Source organism: Myxocyprinus asiaticus, chromosome 33, assembly GCF_019703515.2.
Source record: "Myxocyprinus asiaticus isolate MX2 ecotype Aquarium Trade chromosome 33, UBuf_Myxa_2, whole genome shotgun sequence".
NCBI classification, from domain to species: domain Eukaryota; kingdom Metazoa; phylum Chordata; class Actinopteri; order Cypriniformes; family Catostomidae; genus Myxocyprinus; species Myxocyprinus asiaticus.
The window spans coordinates 33,416,822-33,436,317 of record NC_059376.1 but is presented as its reverse complement, the minus strand read 5'-3'; the positions used below and the strand labels follow the sequence as shown (position 1 = coordinate 33,436,317).

General features: G+C 39.4%; 1 protein-coding gene across 2 annotated transcripts in view; it reads left to right on the top strand.

The window, feature by feature from the left end:
• Positions 1-19,496, top strand: part of LOC127423700 (ELAV-like protein 4) — a 117,662-nt gene that overhangs the window by 79,076 nt on the left and 19,090 nt on the right. For both annotated transcript variants that reach the window (XM_051668202.1, XM_051668201.1), the window contains exon 5: positions 7,678-7,831. In XM_051668202.1, the coding sequence (XP_051524162.1) occupies positions 7,678-7,831 (154 nt within the window). The remainder of the gene's footprint in view (positions 1-7,677; positions 7,832-19,496) is intronic.

Genomic DNA, 19,496 nt, shown 5'->3' with positions numbered 1-19,496 from the left:
AAATAATTCTGAATTCATTTCAAACAAATTGGTTACTGAATTAACATCTGACTTACTGAACCACAAATCATCATAACTTTCTTTCAAGTAAGACTCAAAATTAATAGAGAACTACTACTGTGTTATATGTGTAGGAATTTTGGTAGTATAAATGTACACGGGATGGGTTAAAATGCCCGCGTACCCCCACCATTATATGTAAGGAAATTTAGTATGTGTGAGCTAGGAATTAAATTAAACTGTCCTTATCCTACATTATTATGTAAGGAAATTTATAATGGAATTAGTCGCGTTCGACAACCATTATAAATTAGATAAATGATAAATAACTAGATTATTTGTCTGAATAAAATTCTTCACCATTAAAATCGTAATACAATGTCTCGTTGTATCCGCTCACAATTTCTATTGTAAGGAATTAGCTTTAATAAGCGAATTATGATTAATTCACTTATTGGAGTAATATTATTCTCATGGCTTATTGAAAATAATATTACACATATTTAAGTATAGCTTTGAAGCAAATCTTTTGAAAACAGGGATGGGATTATTTATCATAATATATCACAATCAAATTATCTTTGAATACAGACAAACTTTATTGCTATTCTAAACATAAAACTAATCTAACACATACAACATGAAACAGGTTGGTGAGTAGTGACAGAATGTGAAATAAATGATCAATACAGAGGAAATTAACTTTATGGAGTCTGTTGACAATGCCTTAAGAACCATTTATCCTTCTTTGAGTCTACATCGATTTGCAATCAGATTACCCAAAGTATTTAACTAATACACCAGCACTTTGAGCAAAAGTCTGGAGATGTACTTGCATGTCGTTGCGTTTCCTTGCATTGCGTTTCCTTGCATTGCATTCTTTGTGTTGCTTGGTTCTTTGGCTCTTTGTCGAAAGTTCGTTCCGTCAATGTTTTGGATATCTGTTAGATCGCTGATAGTTTGTTGTCTGGATGAAGCTGGTGGGCTTTGAAACGAGGCCTTCTGCTGGGAAGACTCGTGACTCCCGTAGGGTGTGTGAACCGTAGAGCAGAGAGTGAGAGGCTTCCTCGGGACTTTGTGTCCCGAGGATTTCCTTGGACTCTACATGGCACGGAGGATCTGGAAGAGGCACGAGAGGATTTGAAGAGCAGAAAACGGGACAAGAGAGGCAGAAGAGTAGAGAGAAGAGTAGAGAGATGTGTTCTTCCTGTTTAGGAACTTTTGAACTGAAATTGGCCGCACCCCAAAGGTGTCCTGAGCCAATCAGAAGTGACTTTTTAGAGTCACATGGTCGACTGGTCTGTCCTTTTCACAGTTGATTTAAAACCCTTTGTGTGAAGAGTCCTTACACTCTTCCCACTCCAAAAATAGTGAATGTTTAATCATGAACTTTTATATCTTGAAAGCAGTGCAATGACATTTTGATGATGACATTCATCATCATCAAAATTCTCTACGTAAACAAGCAAGCATTTATATACTAAATGTGACATACTTTCATAAATATGACAAAACATGAAAATCCCTGGTTACAAATCCTACTGGTTAATTCATTGGCTTTACAATATTGATAATACATTACACGTTATGAGAAACCTGGTTTGAGTAAAGTTACCTGAATAGTTACCATTCTTAGTAGAATGAGATGAATAATACAAGATTGAAGATTATACTTATTGATTTGTCAGTTATAAGTGATTACAAATCACTACACACTTTAAAAACTACATCAGGCTATAATCATTAATTTGTCAGTTATAAAAGTAATCACAGGTCAAAGTAATTTTCAGGATAATCTAGCAAGGCTAGGTATTGTGTACATTGTGGATCTAAATGCATTCTGTACATCTTACAACATTCATGGATTCCTTTTAGATGCTGTTTGCGGAATAATGAGAATCTCATGAAGATCTCATGACTAATTATCGTCCAGAATAAAGAGTCATCGAAGTGGCGTCGACAAGACAGGTTGTGCTCCGAGTCTTTCCTGGGAGTTCCAGGGAATGTGTCCTCTGTCTTTTATTGCTTGTGACTTCCGTGCTTAGGGGCCTCTTTGCAGAGAAATTCTTAATAGCAGTGTCAGGCCAGAACCATTGAATGTGGGGGCATTTCTTCAGAAGCATGAAGTTCTCAAGTCATGCGCTATTTAGACAAGTCTCTTTTGTTAATTTATTGGCCAGATGTGAGTGTCAGCTAGGCTTCTTGACGTCAGCTCAAGCAGAGACTTTTAATTTATGACGTTGAGGAATTCCAGGGTTAGAAGTTTGGGTTTCAAGTCATATGGCTGCAGTTCTTCTGCATCTAATATCCTACATATGTAATTAACCCTCTAGTATGGACCACATCATGTTTTCAAAACTTACACCAACATACTGGAATAAAATGTTAACCTACAAAATGTGCTTTATGTGGTAATATCTAAATTAATTGGTTTTATTCAAGTCTAAAAAAATATTATTTAACATCACTGAATTAACCAGAATACATTAGGTTACACTAACAAAAATAATTTTAAGGGTTAGATCATGTAGAAATAGTTCCTAAAGGTAACAATTGAAGCTATGACTAAATATATAGGGTGGGGGGCTGGGAGATGGGCTGACTCCCCAGTGCTGTAAACACGTTTGGAAATTCAGTAGGAAACGCATTCAGTACAATGGGAGGGCCAGGGGGCACAATTTAGTGTAACACTAATTTTGTTGATGCCTGTTGAATGGAACTGTCAATATACTAGTTCTAAATGTGGTCTCTTTCCTTCTCCGCCAACATACATGCACACACAAACGCACAACGTGTTCACACAATACTCCTCTCTGTCCTTCCACAGACTTGTGGTTAATGAAGCAAGAGCCATCTTCCGTGACTTAGCATGCCAACCTACATGCACAAAACGCATGCTACCGTGCTGCTCACATGCACACCCCATGCATGATACATTTTTGCTTACGTGCACAGACACAAACATGCATACAGGAATTGGTACAAAGAAGCGCCTTGACACTCCCAGGTGGGTTTCACACATGTCCTCACCAGGGTCGATGCAATGTCTTTCCGTAAACAAATAATTAGTTCATCCACACTGAAAGCAAAATGCATGACAAAATCAAGGAAATCAGAAAATATTTGATGTTTATTTGTAGCTATGTAAAATGGGACTTCAGACCAATAAGATTCCACTGTGGGAGGGGCTATCCAGCAGGATGCCACAGACATCGAAACAAATCAAGAAAATATTTTGCCCAATGTTTTCCAAACCTTTATGACTTCCTTTATTCCGTGGAACACAAAAGGAGATGTTCAGTAGAATATTAGTCTCATTTACCATTACCTTTCAATGCATCTTTTTTCAGTGCATGGTGACTGAGGTTGTCATTCTGTCTAACATCTCAATTTGCATTCCACTGAAGATAAACATTTATTTGGAACAACATGAGGGTGAGTAAATGATAGAAATTTCATTTTTGGGTCAATTATCCCTTTAATGTGTCGGATCTGGTTATGAAACGTCAATCCAATCCAGCTTCTTTATTAATCATCTAGATCTTTTATTTTTCTCTATATTTTCTTTCCGACCATCTCAACATGTGGCTCCAGGAGCCAACATCTTTATCTCTTCTTTGTGATCTTTCTTTTACACCTGTCACTCAGCCCTCCCTGCTCTCTCTCCTTTCTCTCTGCACACCATGAAATCTCTTATTCTGACCAGCACCAGCCCTCTCAAAAGATCCTCTCCTGCTGTAATACAGCGAGAAAGAGAGATGAAATCCCCTGTCTTATAACTTCTAATAAGTGTGTTCCAAGGTCATCCTCCTTATGAAGCCTCCATCATAACCCCACTCCCCATCGAGTGGGGATGAAGACAGACCATCTAATAGCAACAGACAGCTGTGTCTTAAAGTGGATGTGAGAGAGAAATTGAAAAAGAAGGAGAGGGTAATTATCCAAAGTGCAGTTCTTTGCTCTTCTCAGTAGAGAAGGAAAAGCGATGTTTATGAGGGCCCTTCCGCTGAAATAAGCTCTGATGAGGAATATCTTTCCTAGATGCTTACAAGAGGCTTTTTAGATCAGAGAGAGGAAGGGAGAAAATGTGTCTATGGTTTTTTACAATTCATTTATATCCTTTTCGCAGGGTGACAGTATCACATTCAGGGACACATTATCACTTGAGTTTATCAGCTAATATAAGAAGTCCATAAAAAACTAGGGCTTGCGCGACTACTCATTTTAACTAGTCGACTAGTCATCCTGAAAAGTAGTTTACTAGTTGGGGAGTAGATGTTTAATTTACATAAATTGCTCACCAGAAGGCATGCAACTTCAAATGAATATTTTCTATCAGTCTCTGGCCAACACTTGATTAGTTACATGGTTTTTCACATGAATTTTGGCTGGGTTCGCTTATATTGTGCTTCGTGAATGCAAAGCGTTTCAGCTTCACTTCATTTTCAATTTCACATCAATTCAACAGGGTTTCTGCACATTTGTACCAATTAATTTCCATGACTTTTAAAGGGTAATTTCAAGCCGACAAAATTTTTTAGATGAGCAAAAAATACAAATTTCATTTTCAAACCTGAAAAATCACCATTTTAAAATTGCGTGATATTTGCAGGTTTTCCATAACCATGGGAACCCTGTTCCTAATATACAGTATTTAAACGCAAATACACCAAGACGCAGTTTATGGACAGAAGAATTTTTCTACCAAATAGAACAAGTGCAATTGAAGTCATGTGATCCAAGACACATACCCAACACATCGACCAGTCACATAGTCATTGCAATCCCTAATGAAAACCACTCAACAAAGCGACACATTCCTATGTCTCACTGGTTAAAAAGTAAAAAGAGTGAGAAAAGTGCAGTGTGAGAAAAAAAGAGTTTAACTCCAGTCACAACTTCCACTCACTCATCATTTTGTTACACACACACTTCTCCTTGACACCTCTCCATTTCTCAACAAAACTCTGGTTTTGTTTCCTGTCGAGGTGTGATGGGAGAAGTCCCACTGTGGGTGAGAAGAGCATAGCCTTGTGCTGTGAGATGTATGTGTGTACACACACACACACACACACACACACACACTACACACACACACACACACACACCCTTTCACACTCCTCACAGCAGACAGGGTGTTGATAGATCCTACATCTGGAACTGCTTGACAGGGCAAGAAAAAAAGCAAAAAGTAAAGAGAAGAGAAAACGAAAAGAAGAGGAGAGCCTGCCAGGGTTCTATTCCTTTTGCCTTCTACGTTTAAGTGGATTTGAGGAGATTACTGCGCAGTGTTTAGCATGTTTTGCTCAGCATTTGTAGCAGTGTAACAGCCTGTGATGGCTCTGCTGCCCAAATGTCAGAACTAATGAAAATATGAGATGGAAAGGCTGCTTCAACCATTAATGGGAACAGATTAAACTGACGTGAGTATTAAAAGGGCAGAGAGATAGAAACATCTTCCCATCTTGAATTAAAACTGATCTGCTGTAAGGAGAGAGAGAAATAGAGGGAGACGGAGAGACAGAAAAATCTCTTGCAATTTGAAGAGTGATGTATACATGGAGTCAACAGAAAATTAAATCTGTTAACAGAAACTTCTCATTTTAAATAATCCAGGACAAGTCAAAGCACTCAAGTGTTCCACCAGGATTACTTTCAGAAATATTTAATTATCCCCATTTGTGTCATGTACAGTGACGTTAAAGTTTTACTCTTTCATATATGTTTACACATAAAAAATGAGTAGTAATTTTAAAAAACATGCTTAAAAATGTACACTCACATGAGATGAATGAAAAGCTGTTTTATTATACAGTACGTGACGCAGGTCACCTCATGGGGGCCAACATTTTAAGGTCACACGACCAGCCGGATATTACTAATTTTATCTTGGTAACCCTCACAGAAAAAACATTTATCATGGCTGACTGTCATTTTCTACAGTGACAGATTTTCTACAATGGAATCAGTAACTGAAATCTGTGCTTTTGCATTATGTTACATCCACAATTATGACAGTATAAATTCCAAAACTACTGAGTGTAACTTTAAAGGGATAGTTCTCCCAAAAATATAAATTATGTAATTATTCACTCACCATCATGTTGTTCTAAACCTGTATAACTTTATTTCTTCTGTGTAACAAGAACATTTTACGGAGAATGTTAGCCTCAGATTCCATTCAGTGAATGGCAACTGAGGCTAACATTCTGCTTAACATCTCCTTTTGTATTCCACACAATAAAAAAAAGTAATACGGGTTTAGAACGACATTAGGGTTAGTAAATTATGACAGTAAACTATACTTTTAAGTTATTACATTTGGCAAATTGAGGTTGGGTGAGTGCAATTAGGTGAAAACAGCATTATATGTGTTAGAAAATAGAGAGACAGGGTGTGTGCAGTTAAAAGAAAACAAAAACAAGTACGGTGTGTTTTAGAGTGTGACAGGTTCTGTCCAAGGTGCTGCCGAGTTCGTCAAGTTGAGTGGGGTGAGAACGTGCGGTGTAAGCGGGTGAGTGAGAGTTAGGGAGTGTGGTGGAAAGAGAGCTGTCCAAGGTGCTAGCAAGCACAGCGCGCTGATATTAGAGCATGTGGGGAATGCGAAAATGAGAGAGCTATAGATGGCTTGGCTCTCACTCTAGGCACAAACAGAAGGTTCCAAAATGTTATTCAGCACAGATGACAGCCAGCCTTCTCTCTCTCTCACACACACACACACACTCTCACACACGCACACTGTTCCATCATGTTCGCCAGTGTGTGTGTTTTCTGAAAACATATGAGCTTTTATCATTTGCTGCTATGTGCACTGTTTATAAAAAAATGTCTACAATGTTGAAATTTTACAATTATGTGTAAATAGATTTGCATTCCAGAGCTTGCAAGGCAGCCAAAGAACAGTGTTAAGGTTTAAGTTAAGCTTATATTTTAGGCTCTGGTTCTGTGTAAGACAAGTTATCATTTATAGAGTTAAGGGGTTCGAAAAATCCCTAACCAGAATGTTTGAGGAATATCAATACAGTGTTCCCTGAATGAATTGTATGTATGATTTTTCTTTAGTTCACACTTGACGTTTAGTAACTGATTTTTAATTTTATATATTTAAGTTTAGCTTTGATAATATTAATTTTTTTTATTTCCATTCGTCCTTTGCAACAATTTGTAAAGCTGTTTAGATACCATCCCATTCCTATAAAAAAATATGCATGACAGAGAATCCCTAGCAGCAGCTGTTCCTTTCTCAAAAACATTCTACTAAGTAAATAGGATTTTCCTTTGTTCTTAAGCAGAGGTTTTTGGGGCATTGCCTTACTGAAATCTCTAGCTGCTGCAGGACAATGCAAGGGACAGAGAGAGACCACCAGCACAGTGTGAGACAGAACAGGTGCACAGATGACTACCGGCATCTGAATACTGCATCACAATGCAATATTTATTTATAATGTTTCATGAATGTTGGCTATACATTAGCTAAACAGATTGACAAATTGATTGCTTGTTAGTCTATTACAGCTCTGCCATATTTTCTAAGGAATATCAACAACACTTTAAGAATATAGTGTGATTATCTGGCATGTATATTCTTGCCAAATACTTCAACAATCCTGCCACTTAAAGCACCATATTTTCAGAATTTTGTTGACTGATGTGTTTGTGTGTATTTTTTTGTTGCAGGTGTCATATGCACGGCCCAGCTCAGCTTCTATCCGTGATGCTAACCTGTATGTGAGTGGGCTGCCCAAGACCATGACCCAGAAGGAGCTGGAACAGCTCTTTTCTCAGTACGGACGGATAATCACCTCCCGCATTCTAGTCGACCAGGTCACAGGTATCAGTGTGACCGCTTTTCTCTCATGCATACAGAAACACTTGAGCATGCACATGTACAATAAAACTTCACATATCACCACACTGATATATTCCAATTAAAATGTATAAAACATCTTGCATATAATCAGTATAGTCAAAGGGACAGTTCATCCAAATATGCAAATTTGGTCATTATTTGTCCCATACCCATATGACATTCTTTCTTCTGTGGAACACAAAAATATAAATTTATCAGACCATCCAAGCTGCTCACCATTTACTTGTATGGAAAACAGCAGTTTGGACATTGTGCTAGATGACTCCTTTTTATGCCACTGTAAGAAATACTGTAAAGTCATATGTGTTTGGAACGACATGAGGGTGTGTAAATGATGACAGAGTTTTCATTTTTGGGTCAAGTATCCCTTTAAAACTGAGACAAAATGGATTGCTTTTAAACACATACTGTATATGCACAGGAACTCTGTAATGCAGAATGTTCCAGCATTAGCTCCATTTCAGAAGCCTCTATCTTGTATGTGTACATGGTTATAGAAACTAGTGTCAGGGCTCCAGACTAACATTTGAGAGCGATGGCGCCGGTGCCACATTTGGTAGCACTGGGGTGGGGGTCTGGGACCTATAAAATGAAAAGTTTAAAGACAGAACTAATAATAAAAGTGATATTATTATTATATTATCACTTAAAAAGATGGCGCCGTGGATGGCTGCTTCGGCGTGGAGCTCTCTAGCATTTTGTTACTTTTGTTTGTTGTCATGTTTTTTGTCACTCTTTCCCAATCGGTATTCGTCAGAGCATACCTGATAATTTTTTGCCGGAGTGTGATTATTCAGATGTTTTATTAGACATCTTAGTTGGAGGCGCAGCGGTGCTCTACAAGCGACCCAAAAGACGCACGCGAGGGAAGCGAGCTAGCACACTTGTGAAGCTTCGTCAACGCGGCTTTAGGACTCCGCTGACGAATATTAATCTGGCAAATGTCCACTCCCTTGCCAACAAAACGGACAAACTGCTTCTGCTCACTCAAACAGATAAGGACTTTTCTAACTCCGCTGCTCTGTGTTTCACGGAAACCTGGCTGAGTGAAGCCATCCTGGATAGCGCGTTACATCTGCCGGGCTTTCAGCTGTTCAGAGCTGATCACATCGTGGAGTTATCAAGGAAAACAAGAGGCGGTGGAACATGCTTTTACATCAATGAAAGTTGGTGTACGGATGTAACAGCATTGAAGAAGATGTGCTGTCCTAATTTAGAGGCGTTCTTCATCAACTGTAAGCCTTTCTACTTGCCGTGGGAGTTTTCCTCGTTAATTCTGGTGAGTTTTTATATTCCGCCACAAGCATGTGTGAACGCAGCATTGCAACAGAAATGGAGCAACAACACCCGGACTCTCTTATAATTATTCTGGGAGATTTTAATAAAGCTAACTTCACCCATGAACTGCCAAAATATAAACAACACATCACCTGCCCCACCAGAGAAAGAAATATATTGGGCCACTGCTACGCCACTGTAAAGGATGCATATCACTCTGTCCCACGTGCAGTTTTAGGACTCTCTGATCGCTATCCGGTTCATCTTCTCCCAACCTACAAGCAGAAACTAAAATCAGCTAAGTCTGTAGTAAGGACTGTAAAGATATGGACCAATGAAGCAGAGCTGGAACTACAACCCTGCTTTGACTGCACTGATTGGAGTGTTTTTGAGGCTGTAGCCACAGACCTGGACGAGCTCACAGATACTGTGACATCATATATCAGTTTCTGTGAGGATATACATAAACCTACTAGGACATTTTTAACATTCAATAACGATAAACCATGGTTTACAGGAAAACTCAGACAGCTTCGTCATGCCAAAGAGGATGCTTACAAAAGTGGGGATAAAACATTGTACAACCAGGCCAGGAATACACTGACTAAGGAAATCAGAGTGGCTAAAAGAAACTACTCTGAAAAGCTGAAAAACCAGTTTTCAGCCAACAATACTGCATCTGTGTGGAAAGGCCTAAAAAGCATCACCAAGTACAAGACACTTCCCCCTCGCTCTGTAGAGAGTCAACTAATGGCTGATGAACTGAATGTGATTTACTGCAGGTTTGAAAAGTCCAGTCTCACACCCCTCCCCCACTCTGATCTTCACTACACACACACACCAACACCTCATGGAACCCCCCTCCTCCCCCCTCCTGCTACTCAATCTGCACTTATGATCTGTGAGGAGGATGTGTGCCGGGTCTTTCGGAAACAAAAGTTTAGGAAAGCTTCAGGCCCAGACGGTGTTTCACCTGCCTGTCTGAAAGTCTGCGCTGACCAACTAGCCCCCATCTTCACACAAATCTTTAATAGATCACTGGAGCAGTGTGAAGTTCCTTGCTGCTTCAAACGCTCCACCATCATTCCGGTCCCCCCAAAAAAACCAAAATCACAGGACTTAATGACTACAGACCTGTCGCTTTCATGTCTGTGGTCATGAAGTCGTTTGAGAGACTGGTTTTGGACTACCTGATGGACATCACTGGACCCCTGCTGGACCCCCTTCAGTTTGCTTACTGAGCAAACAGGTCTGTGGATAATGCTGTCAATATGGGACTGCATTATATCCTGCAACACCTCGACAGACCTGGGATGCAAGGATCCTATTTGTGGACATCAGTTAAGCCTTCAATACCATCATGACTGATCTTCTCTCAACCAAACTGACCCAGCTCTCCATGCCCACCCCAATCTGTCGATGGATCACCAGCTTTCTGACAGATAGGCAGCAGCTAGTGAGACTGGGGAAATTCACATCCGGGACCCTCACTATTAACACTGGTGCTCCTCAGGCATGCGTTCTCTCTCCACTGCTCTTCTCCCTGTACACGAATGACTGCACTGCAAAAGACCCCACTGTCAAGCTCCTGAAGTTTGCAGATGACACCATGGTCATCGGCCTCATCTGCGACAGTGATGATTCTGCATACAGACGGGAAGTTGATCAGCTGGCTGTCTGGTGCGGTCACAACAAAACAGTGAACACGCTCAAAACAGTGGAAATGATAGTGGACTTCAGGAGAAATCCCCCCGCCTCCTGAATAGCACTGTGGCAGCAGTGAAGTCATTCAGGTTTCTGGGCTCTACCATCTCTCATGACCTGAAGTGGGACACCCACATAGACTCCATTGTGAATATGGCTCAGGTTGTACTTCCTTCACCAGCTGAGGAAGTTCAATCTGCCACAGGAGCTGAGCGCCAGGACATCCAGGCACAAGAACAGTTTTTACCCTCAGGCCATTTTCCTCATGTACAGTTAAACTGCCTCAGGACTCCCCCATAGTGCAATAATGTAAATACATATCTTATGTACATATGTAAATTCACATATTTAATTCAATAACTGTATATACCCCTACCTTGCACATACATTACCACTTGCACATGTACATCTCCCATTCTGTTATATGTCCTATTATTTGTGTCTATTCTTATTCTGATATTGCAAAAATAAGTCCAATTACCAATAATATTGAATATTTTGCCCCACTGAAATGCTCATTCGACAATAAGGCATTGATTTTGAGCTGGAATACAGATGTCAATTTACTAGTATTAACAACTGGTATTAAGAAGGTTATCTATAACATCAATAAAAAGCAAAAAGTTAACACCTAATTTATATAGGGCTAAATTATTCTGACAGTGCGACTAAATTGGGTCTCCTTTCATCAGGTTTTTGTTTCATGAAAATTTGAAGGCAAACAAAACCAATAATATTTTTTTACAATCATAGAGCATTTGAAGAGAACAGATTTTTAAACAGAAGGAAAACTAACTTTGTCCATAATTCACAAAGATCCAGGCTTTAAAGCCCTTGATTATATTTTGCATTAGCCCTTATGAAAATTCACCATAGTTAATTTTTTTTTATAGTTTAACAGTGGTTAACAAGACCATGGTAACCCAAGGTAAAACATATGTATGTTCTGTTTTAATTATGTTTGAAATTAGGAAACAAACGGGATAACAGTGGACTCATATAAGTAAATATGCTCTTCAATTTTTAAAAGGGGGAGAGAAAATTTCCTGTCGCTTTTGTTGTTGACGTTAACAACAAAAATAATGTCACTTGATGCATGTCCTTGTACTTAAACCATGAACAAAACTATGCAACATAAAAAGAAATTAAATACAGGTTATGTTTTTACTATGGTGGGTCGCCACTTGATTTCCAATGTAAAATCTGGGTTAACCACTGAGTTAAATGTACAGACAGGAGCAGTCTGGCTGCGCTGTCGTGCACCTACAGTATGTGTTAATTGTTAATAATCATAGGACATTACTTTAAAGCTCACACAGCTGATGTTATTTTTCATTTAGTAGTTAATTTAACATACTATGCTAACATGTAAACTAATATGCATAACATGTTATATTTATTTTTATCATGTTTATAATTTGGTTTATTATTATAATTCTGTTAGCTTTCTTATTTATTCTATTTATTTTATGTATTTTCAAACGGTAGACTTTTTTTTACACATACTTCAATTTAAAAATAATTGTTTCAAGTTTCAATTATAATAAAGTGTTTGTTCAACCAAAAAAAAAAAAAAAATCCTTCTGTTTTCACTCCTTTAAGGGTCACTGAAACTGATAATAATAATTGTGTAATACCGTATACCATGATATTTTCTGAGACGGTTATCGTACCTTGAAAATCTCATACCGTTACAACCCTACTTGTCAGCAGCCTACTGTTTTAAATATCGGACCCTTTAATATGGTTTTAAACTACTTTACTCACCGAGGGTTTCATAGAGGTTTGCACCTGAGAATTCTGTGCTGAATTCAAATGTTTTCCGCGACTCGCACCGAGCTTCACTGGTTCTCACAGGCAGTGCTGTAATGATCAGTGGTGTGCATCAAGAGCTCGAGACCGGTTTGGCGAGTAAATGCAACTTTTCCATGCTCGTGCTGTGCTTCTCACTGGTTCTTACAGCCAGTGGCGGATTTAGGCATAGGCGACATGGGTAGCATCTTGCCGTGTGTGGCACGGGGCACCTTTTCCGGTGGTGGCACGACCCCCAGGGTGCCATACAAGCTAGAACCACCACTGCTTGCACCTGTTCTGTGATCTCGCTGCTCTGTCCATTGAGCCGTACTGATAATTGATCCGGGTAGTGGATAGTGCTGTATTGTTCCGCATTTGATGCATTTGCTGTTTGATATTGCTTAATAGAAAATGGCAGTGGATAAACGGAGATAGAGAGAGAACGAGGGAGAGTTGGTCACACCGGTGCGACCTGTTACAAAACTTAGTCGCACTGGCGGGGAAAACAGTCGCAAAATGCGACAATTTAGTCGCAGTCTGGTACTGATGAAACAGAAAACCCACATACAGACTCATTCGTGTATCTTCAGTGTGTGTATGTGTGTATATATGCTTGCATTTGATCTCAGAACATGCATCCTGACCTTAAGAATCATTAAACATCAGTACCACATCTATGACACAGAGTGACTGATGAGTCTATTTTAACGCATCCACTCGTATCCTTGGCCTATCCCTCCTCCAGCATCATGAATAAATCAGCCAGGATATAAATGGTCATGGAGCTGAATTTCTTACACATTCAATATTTTTCAAACTGCATAATTCATAACGGAACTCAACATGCAAACAATATCGCATAAGCCACAGGAAAAATTTACTCCAAGTTCTAGTGGTGCCAAACCTTTTATGAGGAACATGCACACACACACACTTAACAAACCATACACTGAGAGGCCTTCCTCCCTTGACACAGATCCTTCCTTTGGCCCAGTGAAGGCTCCCTGGGAGAGAAGGGGCTGTAGGAGGGAGCTTAATGACTAATTAAATTGAGCTGCTGGTGATTAAAAAAACAAGGAGTATTTTTTTTTTCAAAGAGGGCTACCATAAAGAGGCATAGAGCAAATCTTTCAACTCTTCTGTGAAGCATTAAATGCAAAATAGGGAGTGTGTATTAGTGTGTGTGTGTGTGTGTGTGTGTGTGTAAGTGAGTATAGAAAACCAGAGTTGAAGTCAAAGTGACTCAAAATCACTTAATAGTTTAATTGAATTTCATCAGAATGTTGACCGTTCAGTTTAACTCACCAGTCACATTGTCCACCACCTGATAGTATGATAACTCCAAAATCACTGCAGGCCATTTCAGGTACTGCAACAACAAACACCTGCATAAAAAAAAACAACACTCCCTAATTTCTGCGCCACTATAATGACTATATTAAATACAAATAATTACTGTTTGTAAAACAAGTTTCCCAAACAAACCTCCTTTCAGTCATTGGTCAAACAAACAGATTGTCCCACCCTTAACTCATGCCATTGGTTTAGCCAATGTAGATACAGTCGGTCAGGCTGGTCGCAATCCAAAACGAAGCAGCAATTTTTGATAGGGCCACATTGTTTACACTTTTCATAGGAATCTACCAACGAATGGCTTACTAATAGTTTAGTATAGTACAAGTATTAGTTATATAGTCTTTGCACATTAAGCTGGGATAGGAGAAGTTATTTTAATATAGAAAAAAATTACAGACATAGGTGAAACTAATGTTAGATATCTCTAAATTACAATCAGCATAGTCTTTATGCCACTGTTAACCAGCCCAAAACTGAGTAATGAGTGGCTCAATGTAATTCACCAAAACAATGACCATTTCATCAGTCTGGTACCCCTCACATACTCAAGAAGAATTTTGGACTTACCCTATTGTAATGTCCATCTAGATTGGACATGCACACATACAAAATAAATTAAAACATTTTTTTAATGTTTGTTTTTTTAATGCAGATCTAATTCATTGTCATATCCCTCCATAAATTAATGCATCCTGAAACAGCACTGCAAGAGCAAGTCATTAATAAAGACAAAGACATATACCATGATAAACTAACAGTGACTTTGCTTTTGGGAAATAATAAATCATTCATCTTTGTCATCAGTTTTGTTTCGTTTTTAAATGGTAACAATTAGGGAACTATAGAAGTGTCACGGTACGTGGTGCTGAAGGATGGACCCAAATGCAGGAAGGCAGAATAGGGCTTTTATTTAAATAAACAAATAATATACAAAATACAAATCAAAACTCTCACAAGGGAGAAGAATAAACAACCGAAAACAAAACAGAAACTAGACCGAGTGAAACTGGAGACAGGAAAAAGACCAGAACACACTGACAGAGTTGCAACACAGCAAAACAATTCAACAAAGAGAGAACAACAAAGGAGAGAATATATAGGAGCTGATAATTGGAGGCAGGTGCTGCTGGTGAAGAGCTGGGTGGAGAAACAATCAGTCATCCTGGCAACAGAGCTGACGTTCTCCACGTGGCACATGCAAAACAAAAGTGGGAGAGAGAGGGAAACACAGACACACACACCAACACGACAAGACAGACAGAAGGGACTGTCCACCCCAGACTGTGACAAGAAGGGCTGTTATAGACAGAAAAACTGTTCTGCCTGCCATTTAACCCTCTCAGTTAGCCCCAACAGAAAGTAGTTCCCCGTGGATAATGTATTCCATGGAAGTGACTGAATGCTATTTCCTCTTCTCGCATGTATCTTTTATAGGACTCGTTCCCCAGGGTCTGTGTCTGTTTGTTCTCACTTCATTGGAAAAATTTGAAAAACACATTGTAGCATTTGGCTGAATCTATGCCAAAAGTATTTACACTTAACATTTAACCTTACATTAATGTCAGAGAAATAGGATTAGTTAGGCACTTTGATCAATAGTTAAATATTCAGAAAGGCTCCACTGGACCTTGCCTAGCAGTCAATACATGTCCCATCAATGAGAGCAAATACAATTGATCCAGAGTGCTGTCTCCAACAAGCTGTGCCTTTTGAAAGTGAAAATCGACTTCCTCAACGCCGCTCCCATGAGCTACTTGTGGAAATTCCTCTTTTAAAATGCGACGCTTTCTCCACTTATGTCTCTGTCATTGATATTTTCTCATGACTTGAATTCCAATAACTACACTGTGTGAATGTGCTGTCAGGAATGGTTAGAAATACACCATCAACTTCATGTGCATGTTCTTACAATATGTGCAATTGAGCCAATGCTCACCCTTAAATTTACTAAACTTTTGCGTGTACAGCACAAAAAAACGTTTATCGTCTTATTTAATAACAACCTGCAATCAATGTTCAAGCACAGTCAAGCACACATTCTGCATTTTAAACAGCAGTAGTCTGCTGCATTCTCCACAACCTAGCACTCATAACCGATCCACAAGATTGGGAATTGCGCTGTGCAAATTGTGTTCAGCAGAACAATTTGTGGGTAATATATGTTTACGCCATTTAACGATTTGCACAATTGGTTTAGTGTATCAGGTGCCTAAATTATTCAGATTGTACAAATAAACCACACTATCTGCGGGCTCAATTTTTTGTGAATTCCCCACTTAGTGTCCAAATCAAGTCCTGTTGAACACAAATGATCAGTGAAGTACAATCTAACTGAAACGAGATGCTTCACCAAGCGTTGTAAGGCCTATCTTCCTTCAGATATTGCAACATAACACACATGCCATCACACCGCTACCTTGGCCTCCAATTACACAAGGACAAACAGATGGATTTATAACTGTGTGCCAGCAGAACCAGGCAATGGGCTGCTCGAGTCTTCAAAGACCTCCCTTACTTAGCCTTTTCAAACACCATCTGTAGCGGCAGCTACGTGGATGCCATCATTCTCCTTTCTCTGATTAGGCAGAAGCTATGGCAAGAGGTGTATGCTTTTTTCCTCTCATCATATATTTAGCTCACCAGTTTAATAAATGTTCCATCAGTTGGCACAGCCACTTAAAAGTGAGAATGAGAGACAACGGAGAGGTGCTTATGTTCAGACAGAGGAGAAAATGCTTTCATTAACAGTCAAGCTTTTCACAGCTTTCCTTTATTCCCAAAGGAGTATTTTTCCTCTCCTTCTACCTCTGTCTCTCTCTCTATGCAGTAAGTGTCGAGGAACCGAACAGTGGGCGGGCAGTAGAAAGCGCTTTGTCAGGCCAGCAGTGGCGGTCTCTTGCCACCATTTCTTGCGCACGCGCTCTATGTGTCACGGTTATTATTAAACGCGGTGTTCTCTGGCTTCATGTGTGCTGAGCTGAGATAAGTGCAGGTTAAAAGTTATGTAAGGTAGGAGTGATTACCGGGAGAATAGTACCATTAACCAGCACATTGTAGCAGTAACTCTGTTCTGTTAGTGATAAGCGCTAAAAAGAAGCTAGCGGTGCCAGTGTCTCTGGTTTTAGCTTGGCCATTTGCTTTGTTTAAGCAGCCTGTTGTAGAAATGGCTGCAGGCTCATTATGTTAATGTCAGGGAAGCGAGGAGAAAAGAAAATAGTAAAGCGCAGTCAACATTAAGGCTCCTATTTGCATTTTTAACCGTTAAACTGCAAGCTTTTCTTCTGGATCCTAATTTGTGTGATTCTGCAGGCATCTGATAGATCGTCAGCTGTTTGCTGAGTTGCAGCTGGAATGACAGTGGTCAGCACTATTTCCACCTGAGGAAAACAAGATCCCATCACGATTTCATTATAGTTTTGTTAGTGCACAGCACCGAAACACTCTGAATTGAAAGGTAGTACAGAGTACCTGCCCTATGGCTCTGAGCATTTCAAAACAAAATACACAAAATATAGTTTATTATATAGTTTGCTGTTTAACAGGCATCACACAGATCATTCATATTGTTATGAGTTGTTATGGCTTGCATTCAGCCTATCAGTAGCTATTCAAACATGTTTGGGATGTTTGTGATTAAATAATAGCTTACTACTTACTGAATACCGTAAACTATACACTGCTTACTATTTTTTTTAAATAGTACAATATGTGAAACAGCAGGCATCATTCCAGTAGTTACATTGTTATAATGTTGTCACATGACCTCATCACGTTGTGTCTACATGGCATCCAGTTATCATCTTGTAAATAAAAATGATTATTTTTAATTTTAATTCAAAACTCACTCTGATTAAGGAATGAGTTGAGAAAGGATATTAAAAATAACAGCTGTAATTACTTTTGGTTCATACATCACACCAGAAATGGAAGGTGCACTGCACAGAATTCCATACAGTGTGCTCTGCTGCATACTGCACCTTTAGGCAATTGTACTGTAGTAGGTCATCTATGCATACAAGAAATTTGCATACTGTGCACAGTATGCATACTGCATATGGCAAACATAGTAAGAGTAGAATGTTAGCATGCCATTCCAAGCATAGCCATTGCCACATAATAGATTTGAAAATTTGACCTCCCAACAATCACAGTTTATGTTATGTTGATCCAGCACACCAAGTGAAAGCAAGAATAGCATTTAGTTTGCGGCAGATCCTTCAGCTCTTTGCAGTGTGCTTAAACTGACAGACAGAAACAAAAAGTCATCTAGTTTTGGATCAAAATGTTATGAAAAATAAAAAAATATATATTTTCAGATACTTGGGATGTTGCATGTCAAATATCTTCCAGACAGAGAGAGAAGGAGAGGAACAGAGAGAGGAGGTGTCATTCCCAGTTTCCTCTCTCTGCTCCACTTTCTAAGGATTCTTCTTTTGACCTCAACATCACTCTACGGGGAACGTAAAGCTAAACCCTGCATCCTAAACTCTCTGGAATAATGCATTCTTTCTTTTTTCGAACCTTTACTTTTGTCAGTCTAATTAAAGAGAGCAGGTTTTGGGAAAGGAGAGAGCTGTCAGGAAATTACTCACGCTGCGAGGGAAAGAGAGTAATGCAGCCAGTCTGAATGAAAGCTTACTGCACTGAAAAGATTGTGTGCAAATATTTGTTTGCAGAACTGAACGTATCAAAAAACACTGATTTGAATAGACAATCAGGCAGCACAACAGAAAACATCAATACTAGCGGGTGACAGCCAAGAGAATGAGAGGAGAAGGAACTGACAATATACAAAGCAGTGTGTGTGTGTGTGAGTGTAGACTCACACAAATACACACTTATGTGTTCATTGTATTATGCAAATTGCCCTCTTGGCAAGTCGTCTCTGTTTGCACCTCTCCCCAGCACAGAAGGATCATCTCATTAAATACCAGCCCAACAAAAGACCTCCCTGTATGCCAGGCTCTTTTTAATGTTACTTTCAGGTAGCGGTCAAAACCATCGCCTTGGAAACCATGGAAATGTCGCAGACAAGCTGCATACCATGAGGCGGTGTGTGGCCGTCAGCCGGTGCAAACCACGCAGCATGCGGCTGAGCAAGACACTCATGCACACAAACACACACACACTCAATTTCCACACCAACAGGCAAGAATATTTCCACACAATATTGCCAACCTCTCTTGAAGAAAATAAAACAAATTACATGTATGCCTGACAGCACTGGAATGTAGGCTGGCCAATAGAATCTCCCTGTTCCCTCACGCCTCATTTGCATAATGTGACACCAGCAATGGGATCCGTCACACAGGCTACATATCTCTGTCATTTGTCATTTTCGACGCTGAGTCATTTGCAGGAGTATTTCTGTGTCTAAATATAGAAACGCATGGTTCTAAATGAAGGTGTTGCCAGTAAGGGTCTGTTTATGTTTGCATACTGGATCTCACTCACTTACTGTGCAGACGAAAGTATTTGTGCGTAAAACCTGTTT